Source organism: Ambystoma mexicanum, chromosome 14 (genome assembly GCF_040938575.1).
Source record: "Ambystoma mexicanum isolate Mex_15411 chromosome 14, UKY_AmexF1_1, whole genome shotgun sequence".
Lineage (NCBI taxonomy): Eukaryota > Metazoa > Chordata > Amphibia > Caudata > Ambystomatidae > Ambystoma > Ambystoma mexicanum.
In genome coordinates, this window is record NC_090940.1 from 384,388,003 (window position 1) to 384,404,901 (window position 16,899).

General features: G+C 45.4%; 1 protein-coding gene across 1 annotated transcript in view; it reads left to right on the forward strand.

The window, feature by feature from the left end:
* The window catches only part of INO80 (INO80 complex ATPase subunit), a 1,945,052-nt gene that overhangs the window by 682,528 nt on the left and 1,245,625 nt on the right, over window positions 1–16,899 (forward strand). Inside the window, exon 14 of the mRNA XM_069637507.1 lies at window positions 5,054–5,149. Coding sequence (XP_069493608.1) covers window positions 5,054–5,149 — 96 coding nt within the window. The remainder of the gene's footprint in view (window positions 1–5,053; window positions 5,150–16,899) is intronic.

A 16,899-nucleotide genomic window follows, 5' to 3' on the forward strand; every position in this document is an offset into this window, starting at 1 on the left:
AAACAGATAGCAGCAAAATGACACGTTGGAAACTTTGCACATTTTGCAATTCCTGCCTGAAATTACCCAAACGGTTTTTAATAAAAACAGGTGAAATACACTAATTTGGAGTTTTTTGGTTGGGGTGTAGAGGTATATCTCAGGTACAATATGGAGGTGAAAGTAACTCTCTAGCTGGTAAATTGAGAGGGATATGGAAGGTAGAGTGAGGTTTGTTTTTAGGAAAATAGAGCAGTGAAAAGAGGAATCGGTTTTAAAATTTAAATGTAAATCTTACTTAAACTAGATTTAATGGCTAAGAAAAGAGGAACGCCAACCGTGACTATCAAGTTATGCTGCAGCTGTAACCCTTCACGCAGTGTACCCCTTTTCTTAAAGAAAAATTAATTCATTTAAACACAATATCGCTGATGACTTAGGATCTATGCAAGGCAGAAATTAAGAGAAACGTGGCGCTAAAACTAAAAATCAAGGGCACGGTTGCACAGATAATTCTGACAGTTTTACAAGTTAGCCGGGTAAGGATGGGATGACTTATAGAGTGAGATAAGGACCAAGGCAAGACAAGATATACTATGGGTTCAGATGGGGTAGGGATGATACTTACAGTCCACTTTCAGTTTGGGAATTTGGATCGTCAAGAGTTCTAGTCACTACACGGAAGGGTGCCTGGCATACAGCTGGGCAGTTCTGGTCACCGGATGGCAATTCCAGTCACTGGATACTAAAGATCAGCCGGATGGCAGGTTTGTTTTACGCTCCACTGGTATCCACGGGGACACCACCCAGCCCTGGTTGGATGATTTGCACTCTCGAACCCTCTCTTGGTAAGGCCTCTGGTTAATGATGGGTCTTAATTTTGTAAAAGGTGGATTCTCCATCCTGCTCCTCGTGGCAGGGGCGTGTAGATGTGGGGGGCGAGCAATGACCAAGTTACTTCAGTGGTGCAAGCCCCCTGTGGGAATCCAGGTCTGCTGCGACTCCGTAGGTTTGCTGCCTTACAGGCTTTATATGCATTTCTTATTTTCCTCTTAGTTCGAATAATAATGTCTTGCTTCTTTCCTTTTAGGTATGGAAAGGTATTTTGGTGTTGTCATGCAGTTTGAAGATGAGCATGGGCCGGTAGGCGAAAGCGCGGTGTGCGCAATGCTGTCTGGTGAGTAATGCGTGATGTGCTGCGCTGCACTGTTTCGCCTTATATATTGCTAACCTGTGTCTTTTCTCTCCTTGCAGGTTGCGATGTTCCTCGCCGAGCGCCGTAATGTTCCAGCAATGATACTGACCAGGAGATGACTACCCAGAGAATTGTGTGGGTTTTTCATTCGGGAGGAGATGTGAGTAAACGCATACTAATGCTGTCTTTCTTTCTCCTCTTTCCAGGTTATGGTATTCCAGGATGCATGCGTTGCCGGATGATGGAGTTCGTACCTTCAGGTGAGTGGAACTGAAGTCGGCGATGGATTGTAGACAGGATACTATTCCAGGTAAGTTTCGTAGTGTTTTTTCTCTCTCTGCAGGTCCTTGGTTTCAGGTAAGCTGGAATCAAAGAACTGGACACAGTGAGCGTTACGCTGCCCACAGTAGAATAACGCAAAGCATGTTCTGCTGTTTGGGTTTGGTTTAACTAGTCTCAGGTAAAGTAGTCCAGGTAAAATAGTCCCAGGCCTGCCACACCCAAAGTAGTCCAGGTAAAGTAATCCCAGGCCTGCCACACCCAAAAGACTAGACCGCATAGATCAGTTCCTTGTAACTGAGGTATGTGTGTGCCTCCATGTTGGCTGAACCTCCCCCCCGTTAAATAGTCCTAATTAAATAGTCCCATTCTTATGTTGGTCTTCATGATGGTTATGAGCCTGGCGCCAGAGGCGCCAGGACTGACTCCAAGAGAGTCTTGGATGAGGTTTTAAGGCCTTTGACCTGGCCCTAACTGGAAGGCTGATTTGCCAGTGAGGGCCAGAGGCAAGGGTCATGACAGTTTGCAGGATGCATGCAGTTAGTGGGATCAGGATGCTTCCCAAAAACTCCACAGCTTTCCCCTTTGGTTATTTGGGGATTTTAGTTGGTTTTCAGAATTGAGGCCTTGCTGGAGCAGGATCAGCAAGGCTTGGGTTTTGCAGTGGGCCCTGGAGTAGGTCAGCAATGTTTTGGCCGTGTAGTTGGGATCTGGAATCTGGATGGATGGAACAGGAACTGGACGCCGGCGCAGGAAAATCAGGACGAGTGTGTGTAGAGTCTTGTTTTATGCCTAGTGACATCATCAAAGTATATGACTGGGGCAGACTTAACTAAACACAACTCCAACAACGGGATTGGACGAGGGTTATAGTCTCCGTTTCGCTCTCAGCTATTTGGATTTTAGGAAAATGTCAGATTTATGGTGTGATTTTTACAATGTCCAAAAACCTCCCACAGTTACTTTAACTAAAATCCGATTTTGCCACAGACTTATATTTATACAATTGCAATTCCTTAGCAAATTATATACATAGGTTACATATTTCTTGCAGCACCTTGCAGTCCAATCCTCCAGTCCGTGAGACCTTGTTTCGCCTCGCGACCAGTTTTTTGCGCGCTTTTCAATGGGACTTATATTACTCAAAATTCTATAACTTTATACATTGGTGTGGATTATCCTAAGGGATGTATGTACAAAAATGTGCATTTGCAACATGGATGCTTTTCTCGTAATCTGCCGGACTTTGCCATTTCTGTCCCTAAGGTGTCAATGAATTCTACCAAGTCTTAAAAGAAAGCCCATAAAATTATATTTAAAACTGCAAACTTTTAAAATTGTTACTAGTTCTTGCTGCAGAGATAAAAGTCTTTACAGTTTATTTATTAGTCTTTGGAAGCAAGTGGCAGTCCTTTGTCAAGCACTGGACCATCTTTTTCTTTTTCAGTTGTAGCCAACTGTCACTTCAGCCCTTTGTGGGGTGTGGGTTCCCAGTTTGATTGAAGGTTTTATGGCCCCCTCCACTTGACAGGTTAGTGTTTTAGGACTTCTATTGTCCCAGCCTGGAGCACAGACAAATGTCTGAAGAGCGTGTGAACTTTTTGTCCTGGCCCATTCAAAGTTTTTCAAGCTGGCAATGATCACCTTTGTGTCCTGGAAGTTTATGGTGTGTCTCCCTTCCTAGGGGGAAGCTTTTAGGGCTGGCAACTGGAATACCTGTTTTTTTGGGAGCTTGCAATTTCAGCCCATGGGCCTCATTACAACCCTGGCGGTCCTGTAATGAAGGGTGCCGGTACAGGACCGTCGCCCTTCATTACGGGATGCCCTATTACGAGGTTCCCTTGCGGGACCCGGAACAGACGTCTGATAAAACTAGACGTCCTTTCCGGGTCCTGCGAGGGGACCAAGGAGCTAATAACTGGCCTGTTATTAACGGCCCCGTTATTATCTCCATCCCCATTCCCATTGAGCCCTCTGGGGGCTCAATGCGAATGGGGAATGGTTCTGTGCATGAGGAATTACTGGGTCCTCCAAGGTCGGAATGACCCGGTAATTCCTCAATCGCAGACCCCGGTATTGGAGCCCGCTAATAGCACTATGGCTACCTCCATACTTGTAATGATGCCCCATGTGTTTTAAATGTTAATTTTCTTATTTTGGGTCTTGAATTAAAACAAACCTGTGGAATAAAAATAGCCCCTGTATGTATTTCCACCAGCCACAAACCCCTTCACATTGCTAGGTAATGGCAGGCTTTCCTTCAACAGTTTACTTTTCAAGTGGCCATTCTTCTCCTTTAGTTTTGCAAAAGCCCATTTTTACACATGTGTTGAAAACTGCTAGCATTTCCTTTCAATTTCGATTTTGCCACCTGACTTCCCAATTTTGCCTTGCAGCCATAGTTAGTTTCTGGTACACAACAGTCTGTACAAGGCAAAGGTCTCCTGGAATGGACATGTGCACAGAGCTATGATTTCTTTTGCAGGGTTAATTCCTTTGACACTTTAGAGCACAAAATAAAGTGTTTCCCGTGCACAGCAGAAAGTGAAGTTTCTTGTTGATTTCTCTGAGTTGGTTTGACATAGACTGTCATTCACTGATTATGCCTGGTTTTGGTGAGGCACAGTGAAATATCCTGAGCATGGAAGGACCTTTTTAATCAGTGTTAAAGAACAGATTGAATTGGCGTCAAAGCAGCATTTTTAAAGGGTGAAAAAGTTTCATTTAGAAGGGGAATTCTGGGTTTTCAGCAAAGCATTGCTGCCTTTTTACTTTATTCCATTTATATGTTTCAGAACACTGGCACGCTCCTTCAGTGTGTCCCCTTGTTCCATCCTGCCTACAGTGAGCTTGGCGGGACGGCGCAGCCATCTTTTTGTTTGTTGCAAAAACGCAGTTTTGATGTCCTACTGTGCACAGGAGCCAGTGCAGCCATTTGCTGTTTTCTTGCGCAAATGCAGCTTGGTAATGTGGGGAAATGCTGTTGAGTGGGTCAATATATCCCACACCCAGGTGGTCCTCCCGCACTTGTCCACCCCCAGGGTCTGGATCCAAAGACGCTGGCTGTGCCTTGGTCACCTGAGAGAGAGATCCCTGGGGACTAGCGGGTGAGACACCCTCTGGTTTCTCACAGAGACAAGAGATTCCTTCATTTCTTTGGTTCGAGGGGGGACCCCAAAGGTGTCTGTGCATTGGGCCCCAAAATTCCTTAAGACAGCCCTTTTTGATGGCAATGTCAGACTACTTGCCACTCCAGGCAAAGCATTCAAATCTGCAACCCACTCGTATTGCAAAGCTTACCGGCTGTGACGCTAGTTTTGTAGCATGTCTGTTATATTATTCAGGTGCAAAACACCCAGCCTCACCATGTGCTATTGGTGGAGGTTGTGCTGATCACGCAAAATTATTAGAGAAGGGTATCGCATGGTATTGATTCTGATATTCGATGGCTATAGTGCCGTTTTCCAAAACATTTGCAACTTTTACAACTCACCAAGCGGCAAGGCTCATTTTTCAAGTAACTTATTCTTCTCTGTTGTTGTACTACAAAAACTGCCTCTTCCTGTCTTCAGTTTATCATTTAACTCTATTCCTTTGCAGAGAGACAATATTTGGGGGCCTTTTTTAATCATTTCGCCTGCATCTACACTCAATAACTGGCATCAGGAGTTTACAAGATTTGTGCCACGATTCAAGGTAACAGATATGTCTAGGACTATTCATTGTCTAGCTCTTAAAATAGAGGCTTTGTTTACTCGAAATGTAAATAAAATGGTGCCCTTCTAATTGTGGACATTGTGATGCTGCAAGATGACTCTCTGGTTTTAATATGCCTTCTCCAGACATGTATTCTTTGTGGATGACTCGTAGGTCGCATGTGTGTGTCCTGTTTAGTCGGGTTAGCCTTTCATCTTTCCAAAGTTGATAAATGACTACTGTGAGAAATCAGTAGTAAGACTCAGATACAGTAACCTTTTTTTGTGATGGTCAAAGACTTGTATTATCGAAACAAAAGGTTTTGGGGAAATCCTACCTATCCCTAACTCTAAGAGTGGTTTCTCTGTCTCAACAAAACTACGCAACGTCTGTCAGGATGTCTAAAAGAGTCCCCTGTCCCTGTGTCCAAAATCCTAAGCTGACCCCCCCAAACACACACACACACACACACACAACTCAATATAATGTGAAGCTGGGTATGTCTGTAAGCTGTATACCTGCAGCTTCCTTCCACAGTTCCAAACAAAGTTCAAACATGAAGTAAAGAAAATAAATAAAGGAGGGACGCTGTTGTGCTAGTAGCTGAATGCAGCACTGAGCGCGAGCTCCGGAGGCGAGCAGGGGACCAGGCCGAATAACTTGTCAAAAAATACCCGGTTTTTGGTGGAAATCCTCTACATATTTATAGAATGAGACAAAGCTATAATATAGATGCAAGAAAACACAGATCTCCCAGGATTGGAGTACCACAAGGGGACCAGTCACAGTTAAAAGATAAGTATCAGGTTTATTAGGTCACAAAGGTAAAAACCAATTAAATAATGCGGTCCACAGTACAAACCAATTTATAACAAAGAACAAACTCGAACAGAAGTTATGTGACAAGCTTGGCTAGCTAGTTAACAGTGTATCAAAATAAACACACAAAACACAGAATGGTACATATCAAGGGTGTAGTACCCTACAATAGTTAGTCAATGTGTCATAAATCTGTATCTCTGGTTAAAATACAGAGAGATATCTCGACATGTTTCTGTTCCTAGAATTAGTATGGAACATTCATCAGGAGGTACATAGATGACAACGTAACCAAGTTAACAGTGAAAGACAAATATTAACAATGAAGATTTCATAGCATCTCCAATGATGCCTGTGGGTGCTCTCTACTGGAAGGTAGTAGGAGGTAGAAGACCGGGGGTCAATCCTACGGAGGCTGTCGATCCTACACGTCGGGCGGCAAATACTGGAGGAAATCCTTCGATCAGCGCTAATGCTGTAAACAGTCCGCTGGAGTGAGAAATCTCCGTGTAAGTCAGGGACGGTACCATGAATGGAATGGAAGGCTCTACATACCTGTGAAACATTGTGCAGATCTGAACTATAGACACAAAGTTATGGCCGCTTTTCGATCCAGCCCCGGGCGGCCTCACCAGAGAGGCTACGTGAGAGAGGAGGCACACCCTAGAAGGCCTGCAGGAGTTTCAGTGAGTGCCTGTGTGCACCGGTGCAGCTCCGACAGCAATCGCTGGAACTCCGCGACTGGTGGAAATAAACGGACCCCAAACTGCGGACCTCTGCTGGGCAGCTGCTGCAGAGCTTTTCTCCCGCTTTCCACTCGAGTTGCAGCACAGAGCTGGAGGTCCAGAGGACGCGGAGAGGAGCGCTCCCAACACGACGCACATCACGGGTGGTGCCGGATCCTCGGCCCTGTTGTGAGAGCCCACGTGGACTTGCCAGTCGCAGCTACTTCTACCCGCAAAGATATGACCGCACACCGTGCATAAAGCCTGCCGGCAGTAAGAGGCGCACCCCACAACCAAACGTGATAATACACACTACACTGTATTAGTTACGTTGTTAGGTGCAGGCCACAACCACAGAGAAAGGATCATCCAGATAATCACGGAGGAACGCATCAAAAACCCCAACATTGGACACCCCGGAGAATCACAGGACCGACCACTGTGGAAATGATTGTATGCCTGTAACATCAAACATACTCTTGCCTGGACTCTCAGCAAACGGCGAAGACAGCACAGCTATAGGATTGTCCCAATCGGTCTGCGGTGTGACTCCACAACCCCCGGCAGGGGAGGCAAGACTGTTGTCCGCAATACGATGCCCAGAAGTTCAGCAGCTAAGAACGCTGGATCAATAGATCGGTTCAGAAAACCTGGCCCCAAGGTAAAAGACATGAGCATCAACCCCACGGACCACATAGCCACGCCACCGGTGTCACAACCACCTATGGATCTGCAGGGTGTCAACTCCTTGCAGCAATGATTTGCTGCACTCAATGACAAACTCGTCCGCATCAATACCAATGTGACATCTATACGGAATCAACTTGAGAAGTCAACAAGCCGTATTACTGAGGCAGAGACAAGGATAAGCAAGACTGAAGCCACCCTCGAAGCGCTGCAGAATACAGTAATCAATATGGTCAAGGACCTCAGCACAGTCTAACAGAAATGAAAAGACCTAGAAGCGAGGTTTCATCGCAATAACATACTCAATGTGGGGTTTCCCGAGGATGCACTCAAGGACCCGATGGAGCTGGCTGTCGAAGAGCTACTTAAAGAACTGGTGGGAGACCCTGGCTGGTCGTCAATGTTTGTGGTGGAACGGGCACACAGATCTCTTGCTCCCCGCCCTAAACCTGGCACGTATTCGAGACCGATAATAGCCAAACTAATGAACTACAGGGACAGAGACCTCGTATTACGAGCAGCCAAGACAAACACGAATTGAAACTCGGATCGAATGTACTCTGCATTTTCCCAGATTACACCCTAGCGGTGCAACAGGAACGTTGTACTTTCTTAGGAGTGAAGAAGATGCTTCGAGAATGAAAGATACTGTATGCACTGCTGTACCCTGCCAGGCTACGATTGCAGCATAACAATAAGACCTACTTCTTTACATTTCCAAAGGAAGCAGTTTCTTTTGTTGAAACAAACATTCCCATACCTGATAAGTGATCTTCCGATGGAGATGAGTTAACAGTCCTAGTGATGCAACGAAGTAGAGGACCGATTCACCATAGCGGCTAGTATCGACAGATATAAAATATGCATATGGTGCTTCCCGCGTCGGTATAGTATCAGAATGTTTTTCGTGCAAATAGTCGAATGCTAAATTATATGATGAGAGATAGCAACGTAATAGAGTCCAAACCGAGGTAAAAGATATTTATATGCATAGCGCCTGGCCCCTGCCTCTTCCACAGTGACCCCTGCAGCGGATGCACATGTTAGTTTTTGGTGTAAGGGGGACAGGTAGAACTACATAGTTGAAGTTCAGGGAACTGAGGGTAGGGGAAACAGTTGGGGTGTTAACATATTGCGCAGACGGTCAATACTTCATAATCTTAGTATTACAATGTCACGTCGAATTTTGCAGACCTGGGCAATGAAAAACAGACCAAATGGCTAATGTGAACCCTAAAGAGATAACACTGATGAGCTGGAATGTTGGAGGTCTGGGGATACTGATAAAAGCACGTAAAGTGATGGTGTATGTTAACAGGCTGGGCGCACTTATATTATTCCTCCCGGAAACGCATTTATTAAGGGAACAAGCAACTAAATTCGCACCCAACTGGGGGAACCACTGCTTTTTCACATCTTATTCATCTAAAGCCAAGGGGGTCATGATCATGGTGCACAGAATGTTACCATTTACTCACTTAGCGACTGACGGCGACCCCAACGGTAGATATGTTAGATATGTTCTAGTGCACGGCAAACTAGGTGATATTGAGATTTTGTTGATCAATACCTATGGCCCCAATGTGGGCGACGACCCGGTGTACTATACCGAGGTTTTTAAGAAATGCGCTCAGTACCCAACTGCTCAAATCGTCTGCGGGGGGGATTTTAACACCATACTAGACCTGAACCTGGACCGGACGTCAAGCACCCCTAGATCACTGACCTGTGCAGCTCGTGAAATACGTACACACATGTCAGATCTCGATCTAGCGGACGCTTGGCGAGCCCTGCATGGACCACAGCGGGCTTACACCTTCTAGTCGTCGGTACACGACATGCACGCTAGGATCGACCTATGGTTGGTATCACAGATATTAGGATGGACATCGAAGGTTACACTACTCCCTAGAACCTTATCTGACCACTTCCCGATACTACTCACACTGAATATCCCTGAGGTCATCCCAAAAAGGTCCCCTTAACGATTTAAAGCGGCGGCACTGGCGGATCCAGTATACAAAACTAGCTTGGCGCAACACATCCACAAATTCTTTGAACACAATGATGGATCTGTCACTACTCAAGCTGTACTATGGCAGGCACTTAAGGTCTATATAAGGGGCGTGCCATGTCAGAGCTGGGGGTACTTAAGGATATACAGAGGGAACTGGAGAGGAGGGAGCTAGAGATAGCCAAACTCCTGGGGCAGTATTCGACCGCCCCAGTCGGCAACGATAGGGAATGCTATCAAAGCGCAGCTAGATAATTTCTGGTCCGCTGCGGACAGCGAAATATGATTTGACAGATCAGCGGCAGCACAGAGGTATGGTGAGCAAGGAAGACCAGGCAAACTCCTGGCGCGATTGGTCTGGGGAGAAAGGGGTATCATGAATATACCATGTATGACGAGGTCAGCCGGTGTTGTAGTGATGGGTCAGAAAGACGTTGGCAAGGTCTTCGATTTCTACACTAAATTGTACTCACCCCAAAGCACGGCTCCAAACAAAGAAATAGACAATTACTTATCTATGATACCCACTAATCTTTTGTCTGATGACACTAGAGTTGCCTTAGAAATTCCCCTGTCGCTGACCGAAATAGAGGCGGCCATAAAAGCCCTACCAAGCGAGAAAGCACCGGGCAACGATTGACTAGGGGCGGAATTCTATAAAGAATATATTGAAATTGGAGCTCCTTGCGGTGTGGACTGAGGCACTGGATCTAGAGTAACTGCCAGACTCCACGCGTGAGGTGGTAATAACCCTACTGCTCAAGCCTGGAAAACAGCCTGAAGAATGCGGCTTCTACCGCCCCCTATCCCTAATAAACACAGATACGAAAATATTTGCAAAAATACTGGCCACTCGGCTCCCTCCCCTTATGCCATACATGGTCCATGAAGACCAGGCTGGCTTCGTGCAGGGCAGGTCCACAGCAACTAACATCCACCCGTGTTAAAATATCTTGGCGAAAATTCCCAGAGACACTAATGGGATAAATATGGCCTTGGATATGCATAAGGCCTTTGATACCGTATACTGGGTTTTTCTATTCAGGGTCCTCGAACTATGGATTCGGCCCAAATTTCATAAGATGGGTCTGTATACTCTACGCACAGCCTTACGCGAGGGTGTGCCTAAATGGGGTGTTGTCATTGATTCTTGAGCTGTCATGGGTTACAAGGCAAGGCTGCCCACTATCTCAACTGGTGTTCGCTCTAGTGATTGGACCGCTTGCAGTATTATTGAGGGCAAAGTACAGCAGAGCGGGGGGGTTCCAGTGGCTGGCAAAATAGAACTTATCACCCTATACGCAGATGATGATATGTTATACATCAGGAACCCCGGGAGGCACATGACAAAAGTTCCGAAGGCAGTGATGGAATTTGGGAGATACTCCGGCCTGAAGCTGAATGCTTCTAAATCTGAAGTCTTTCCATGTGACAGCATGCCCCACCGACTTGCTGGGACTCAAATGGGCACCTCAAAATGTGAAATATTTGGGAGTTGAGATAGCGCATACGACACAATTAACCCGAGCCCTTAACTATGGGACCCTTGTGAAGCCTCTCTGTACCAAACTCACCTGCTGGAGGCACCTCCAGATCTCACTGTTGGTACGTCTAGCTTTAGTCAAAATGATCATTCTCCCAAAGCTGTTTTATTTATTCAGCACAATACCGGTGTGGCCAGGTAGATCCTTCCTAACTAAAATTCAGGGACCATGTTCGAACTTTATATGGAATGGAAAATAAAGAATAAGCTGGAAACGTCTTACTGGCCCACACAAGAAGGGTGGATTGGTCGCTCCAGACTTTGAACTTTATTTCTTCACTGCACAAGCTTATTATGCTACATTTTGGGTAGAGGGAGGTCTGAGGCCCCAACATGCGTCAATTGAAATGCATGAAGAGGGCCCCACAAAGCTATTACACAAATTAGCTGCAAGGGAACTGATAAGTGATAACTACATGAACCCAATCCTAGTGACATGCAGAGCATGGGATAGATTGGCGGGGGACACTAAAGACACAGTATTATACCACCCCGGAATGCCAATATGGGACGCTCCGTACCTTCCGCCAACACAAGATGCAACATTGTCCATGCACTGGAGAGAAAGAGGCATACACCTAATTGGGGATGTGTTTGTTTATAAACAATTCATCAGTTGGGATGAAATTAAGCCAATGGTCAGGGATAGTCCTGTCCAAAGGCTACAATGCCTTAGGCTGCGTTCTGCTATTGCCAATGTGTTGGACGGTTTCCCCAAAAGAGCCCCCGATACATCCAAGTCTAGGATATGTGCCCACCCCCAATGCTGCAAACAAATCTGCTGCCACACTTTACAAAATCTGCCTATCAAACAACACCTCAAACCTTGAATATTTAAGGGGAGTGGGAACAAGACCTACAGACCACACTCACAAATGCACACCGGTTTCGATTATGTGGGTTAACAAAGAACATATCCTGCAACTCCAGATACCGTTTGATTCACTATAAAATACTAAATCGGGTTAATTTTACCTCCACCTGACTCAAAAGAATGTAGAACACTGTGTCCGGGACATGTCCCAGATGGTGGGAGTGAGGAAGCCGGTATTTTTCATATGCTATGGTTTTGCACAAAACTTACAGGCTAATGGGCTGAAGTCTGTGGTGAGCTACACGCAATGTCCGATCATCCAATACAGAGGGATCCGGGATCATGAATGTTGGGCATTGTGACCAAAATGAATCCTACACAACGTAGATTTATTAATTTGAGTATTTTGTTGGCAAAACGAGTGATATTGATGCAATGGAAAATCAGGGAACCACCGGTGTTGGCTGACTGGGTGAGGGACATGACGTGGGCGAACGATAACAAAGTGTATACTGGTCTTCTGGCAATATCAAGTCGCCCCAAAGATATTTGGGGAGGATTCAGGCAATACTTAGCAGATGAATGGCAGAGGGAAGAGGATCTAGATGAAGCGTGAAATGTTACTATGTATTAATGGTCTTGTGTAATGACGAGCAAAGTAATCCAAAGTTATGTACTGTGACTTTCTGTGCAAATTAAATAAAAGTTTTTTTTAAAAAAATCAATAAAGTTCCACCAGAAAAAGGAGTCTTTCTTTCCCTTATATTTCTTATGGCTTTTCACAGTCCCTTGTAAAGAAAACCTAATACAATTCTACAAACACAAGGGGAAGACTCTTCCCTTGAATATGTTTGGTCACACAATGTTTTAATATACTCCACTCGAGGAGGACAGCTCTTTCCTTGAGTTTCCTTCAATCGCACAGTTCTTTCGGATATTCAGTTTCTTGCTCTCTGGACCTGAAATGTTCTTTTTCAAAGGGATATGGTTCTTCCTTTTTTAGAATTGTACTATTCCACATCTCAATGAGGAGGCTTTCTGTCCCTGAGCCTTCTCTGCCTTTACCACTGTTTCACATTCAGGGAACTTTCCCCTTTTTCTCTTGTTTCTGGTTTACTCTCTTGCCAGGGTCTTCTGATTTTGTTACTTGGGTGAGGGTCCCAGACTCGTAGTGTGCCTGTTCACTCTCCTGTCGGGGCGTTTTGTCTCGTTGCATAGGTGCGAGTCCCAGACTCGTTTGTCTGAATTGCTTTTTCAGTTCAGAATTCACTTTTTTGTATCCAGGAAATTGTATTCTTCATATGTTGGGTCAACAACCATTTTCCAACAGTCTCAATCTCTGTATCAAATGTCACAGCTCCTTTATTTGGGCACACTTGCCCCACTAACTGTACACATCATTCGCCCTGAAGAGCCCCAGTGTCCCAATCTCTTTCTTTGGGATTACCAGTGTTAGGGAGATTTATCATTTGTATGCTTCATCCCCTCTCATAGTGAGCCACCTAGCACTTTCTGCTGAAATTCTGGACCTTTTTCCTTATATCCTGAAGGAGTGAAGCCTTTTTCCACTCATTCATTCTTGGGGGCTCTGTCTTTTGCAACTCTTTTCTGTGTTTTACCTGTCCTATGGAGTCTACTTTCCTCCATATCTCTTTTAAGGCAGAATCGGGCCACCTAACTTCTAATTTGGTGGCTCCTTTCTTTTTTTGCCATTTCTAGGAGGGTTGTTTTTTGTCGGCCCTTCTTCTATGACCCTTGGAGGGGGAGGTCTGTGTGTGTGTGTGTGTGTGTGTGTGTGTGTGTGTGTGTGTGTGTGTGTTTTGCCTTTTACAGGAACTCTTGGGTGTCACTGCCCAGGCTCGAGTGTGTCTGGGCAGGCAGGAAGTGGGGGAAGAGTTATTCACTCCCCTGCTCTTTGTCTGCCCGAGTGCCTGAATGGAACCAGCTCCCACTGGGATTCTGGCTGTCCTGATTGGACAGTCACCCGTACCTTTCTGTAAAATGCTTTGAGACAGTGCAGAGGAGTGTGTGCTGAAACTGAATAAATGATGAGATTCCTGAGATGAAAGGCAAGTCGTCCATTGGAATCTGAAGTAATCGAAGACGATGACCGTAGATGCCTGCAGACCCTTTGCAACCCTTTGCACCGCTGTCCTGACCCCGTTTTCTGTGCGACAGAGAACCTCTGAAGAGAACGATTTCTTCCCTTGTGACTGGTGGAAACAACCAGTACCAAGACAAACTTTAATCTGAGCCATCTCCTGAGGTGCTGTGCCTCTCCATAGCTGCGGAACACCAATACCAGGAGACGACCGACCCAATTGAAGTGCATCGTTGTGGAAAGGCTGAATCCGTCCAAGTCTTTGCTGAGCTCCAGAGACCCAATCCGACCCGTCGAAGTCCCCCCAAGAGAGTGCAGAAAAGGTGCCAAAACCGCAGCGTGACCCGAGAAGTTGCTGAAATCCATGCCAGAAGTCCTTCCCTTTTGAGACTGCTGCTAGGTGATCCCGTTGTCCTGCCTTTCGTCATCAGACCAAGGAATCCGGAGGTCGGGCACAGCGCGTCCACATCGAGAGAATCCAGCTACAGACATTTCTTCAAACCAAAGGGACTGTGGGGGAAAAAGATATTGCTTACCTTAATCCGAAAAGTCGCTCCAGAGTGTTGGAGTGCACGCAGAGGTGTCGAAAGCAACCCTCTCTTGATTCTGACCCAAGCTGCTGCTGGTGTCCCTTTAGCAAGTCCTTTTAACAGGGTTTCCGATGCTAGTTGCGTTTTCATGCATCTTAGAGACTAGAAAATATCCACAGGAGATGTTGTTCTGCTGCTTGTCAAGACTGAGACCTCTACGAACTGCCTTTAGCTAGGGTTGCGTTTTTTTACTTTAAAAGCCTTGCTATGGGAATAAACTGTCTAGAACCTGTGCTAGTATTGTACTAACCAACTATTTTCCTTCCTAAAATCATTATCTTATGTAGTTGGCTATCTAAATACAATTACCGTATTAATGTGTGTGCGCAAGTGCGTTATTACCAATAGTACAGTACAATTGTCAGTGTCAAAAGCTGTAACGGTTGTAACTGCAAGAAACTACAAACTAAGCAGTGGCTCTGAAAGTATTCTAAAGTGTTTTGGTTCAATGCGCTGAGTATTTAAAAGTAATTCCTGTGTATATATATACTCTAAATTTTACTATACATTTTTTGAGTAAGTGTTTCTTTGAATTGCATACCTAGCTAGGTTCAGTGTACTTACCTACAGCTCACATCTTTCTCTTATGATAAGCCTGGCTGCTCTGCCACTCTACCAAGGTTCCATGAGTAGCACAGACTGATGTGAAGAGTTTGGGATCGACAAACCATTCGGATAGTTTTGTAAAGTCTACCTCAGAGTGGACTTTCGGAAACTCCCCTAACAACCGGTCTTCGTTGGCAGCTTCAGCATCACACACATCTGTTTCCTTCACTGCTTGCTTGCTGACTGGGAGCGCATCCGTCAGCTCCTGCTTTGCCTTCTCCTTCGTTCAGCAGCTCCTGTTGTCCATGACAACGGTGCAGCAAACCCTTCTCTGCCAGACTTTCCTCCACGATGTTCTCCACAGCCTCTTTGCTCCAGTCTGCAGCTTTCTCTCCTCCCATATCCCAACCACTGTGAGGAGAAATTAGTCTTTTTTTTCCTGTTCAGCTGTGCCATATTTGAATGTCACTGCACTTGTTAATGACTAGAACGCGACGTTGGCTTAACGCTTCTAGTGATCCTTATTCCATCCATTTTCCTCATTCCGGTATCATTAAAGGAAGGGAGATAAAAGTAAGACTGGTGGGCGGAAAAAGATGGAGAATCTTTGTCCACTCTACAATATGCCATATAAAAATGGGGTACAGACCCCTTGGTGCCACCAAGGAATACAGGTAGGGGTCTGGTCTGACCTAGCGGTTTCACTTAGTTTCCCCGAGGTTTGTTCTCCCCATGTGGTCCTCAAGGGATCCAATTAAAGAACTGTGTTTGCCCCTATGGAGTCCCCCCCCCCCCCTTCACTTGATCCTCCTGCAGATACCCACCCCTAGGGTCACAGTCAGGTAGCTTCTGCATTTCCCTGGCCACTTAAGGGAGGCTTCCCTCCGGGGAGTAGTGATATTGCTAGATTCATCATAGTACCAGAATCAATGCTTGATAGAAAAGTTTTTTCCCTCTGTTTTGCTTTTCAAAAAGTGCACGGACATATCTTATTTTTCTCACCAATACACTGAATGAAAAACCTTGAACGCAGGGAGGCAATGATATACACATACTAAAGGATAAATTGGCAATTATACGGCCCTTTATTCATCAAAAGCATAAATGCATGCAACAATAATGATCAGTGAATAAAAAAGAGAAGTCTAAAGAAAATACATCACAGTTGGCGCAGCTTTAAGGAATGCCCTCATCTCGCCAGAATCCACTGAAAAGCCCTGAAGACAGCTAGGCAGAGAGAGACATGGGCAGTCAGAGGGCCTGAAGGAAGTCGTCCCCCCCTCCAAGGTGAAGCTTTCTGCCTGACCGCTTCAGTGCCCCATATTTTAAGGCCTCTGCAAACGTGGGGTTGCACCTTCTAGAATCTTCTGGCCTGAGTCTCTACTCGTTAGTAACTCTCGTGTGCCCCCTGCCGGAGTGACCCACAATAACTTCAAGGAGCAGGACTGTTCCCATTCTCAAGAAAGCAGCAAAAACAACTCTAACTCATCCTCATTTTTGACAATGTACGTGGTAACCGGCATCCAGAGATTACATCGAATGCCAAAGCATTGAATGCCAGAGCATCGAAAAAAAGCATTGAATGCAATTTTTTCAAAGGTAAAGGTTTTATTTTAATTATAATGGGTTTTAAGGGGTAAAAAAAATGGGTTGGAGGGGGGACCCACATTAAAAAAAAATGGGAAAAAAATGCATTCAATGCTTTTTTTCCCGTTACTTTTTTTAGATGCTAAGGCATTCAATGCTTTGGCATTCAATGCAATCACTATAAACCATTGGTACCATATCAGGTACCAGCCGGTACCTGCTTATCCCAGCCTCTTTGCTCACTGTGTCCCTGGATGAGCAATGCTAACATAAGCAACGAATAACGTTGAAAACATGTTTTCCAGTGAAATAATGCAAACCATG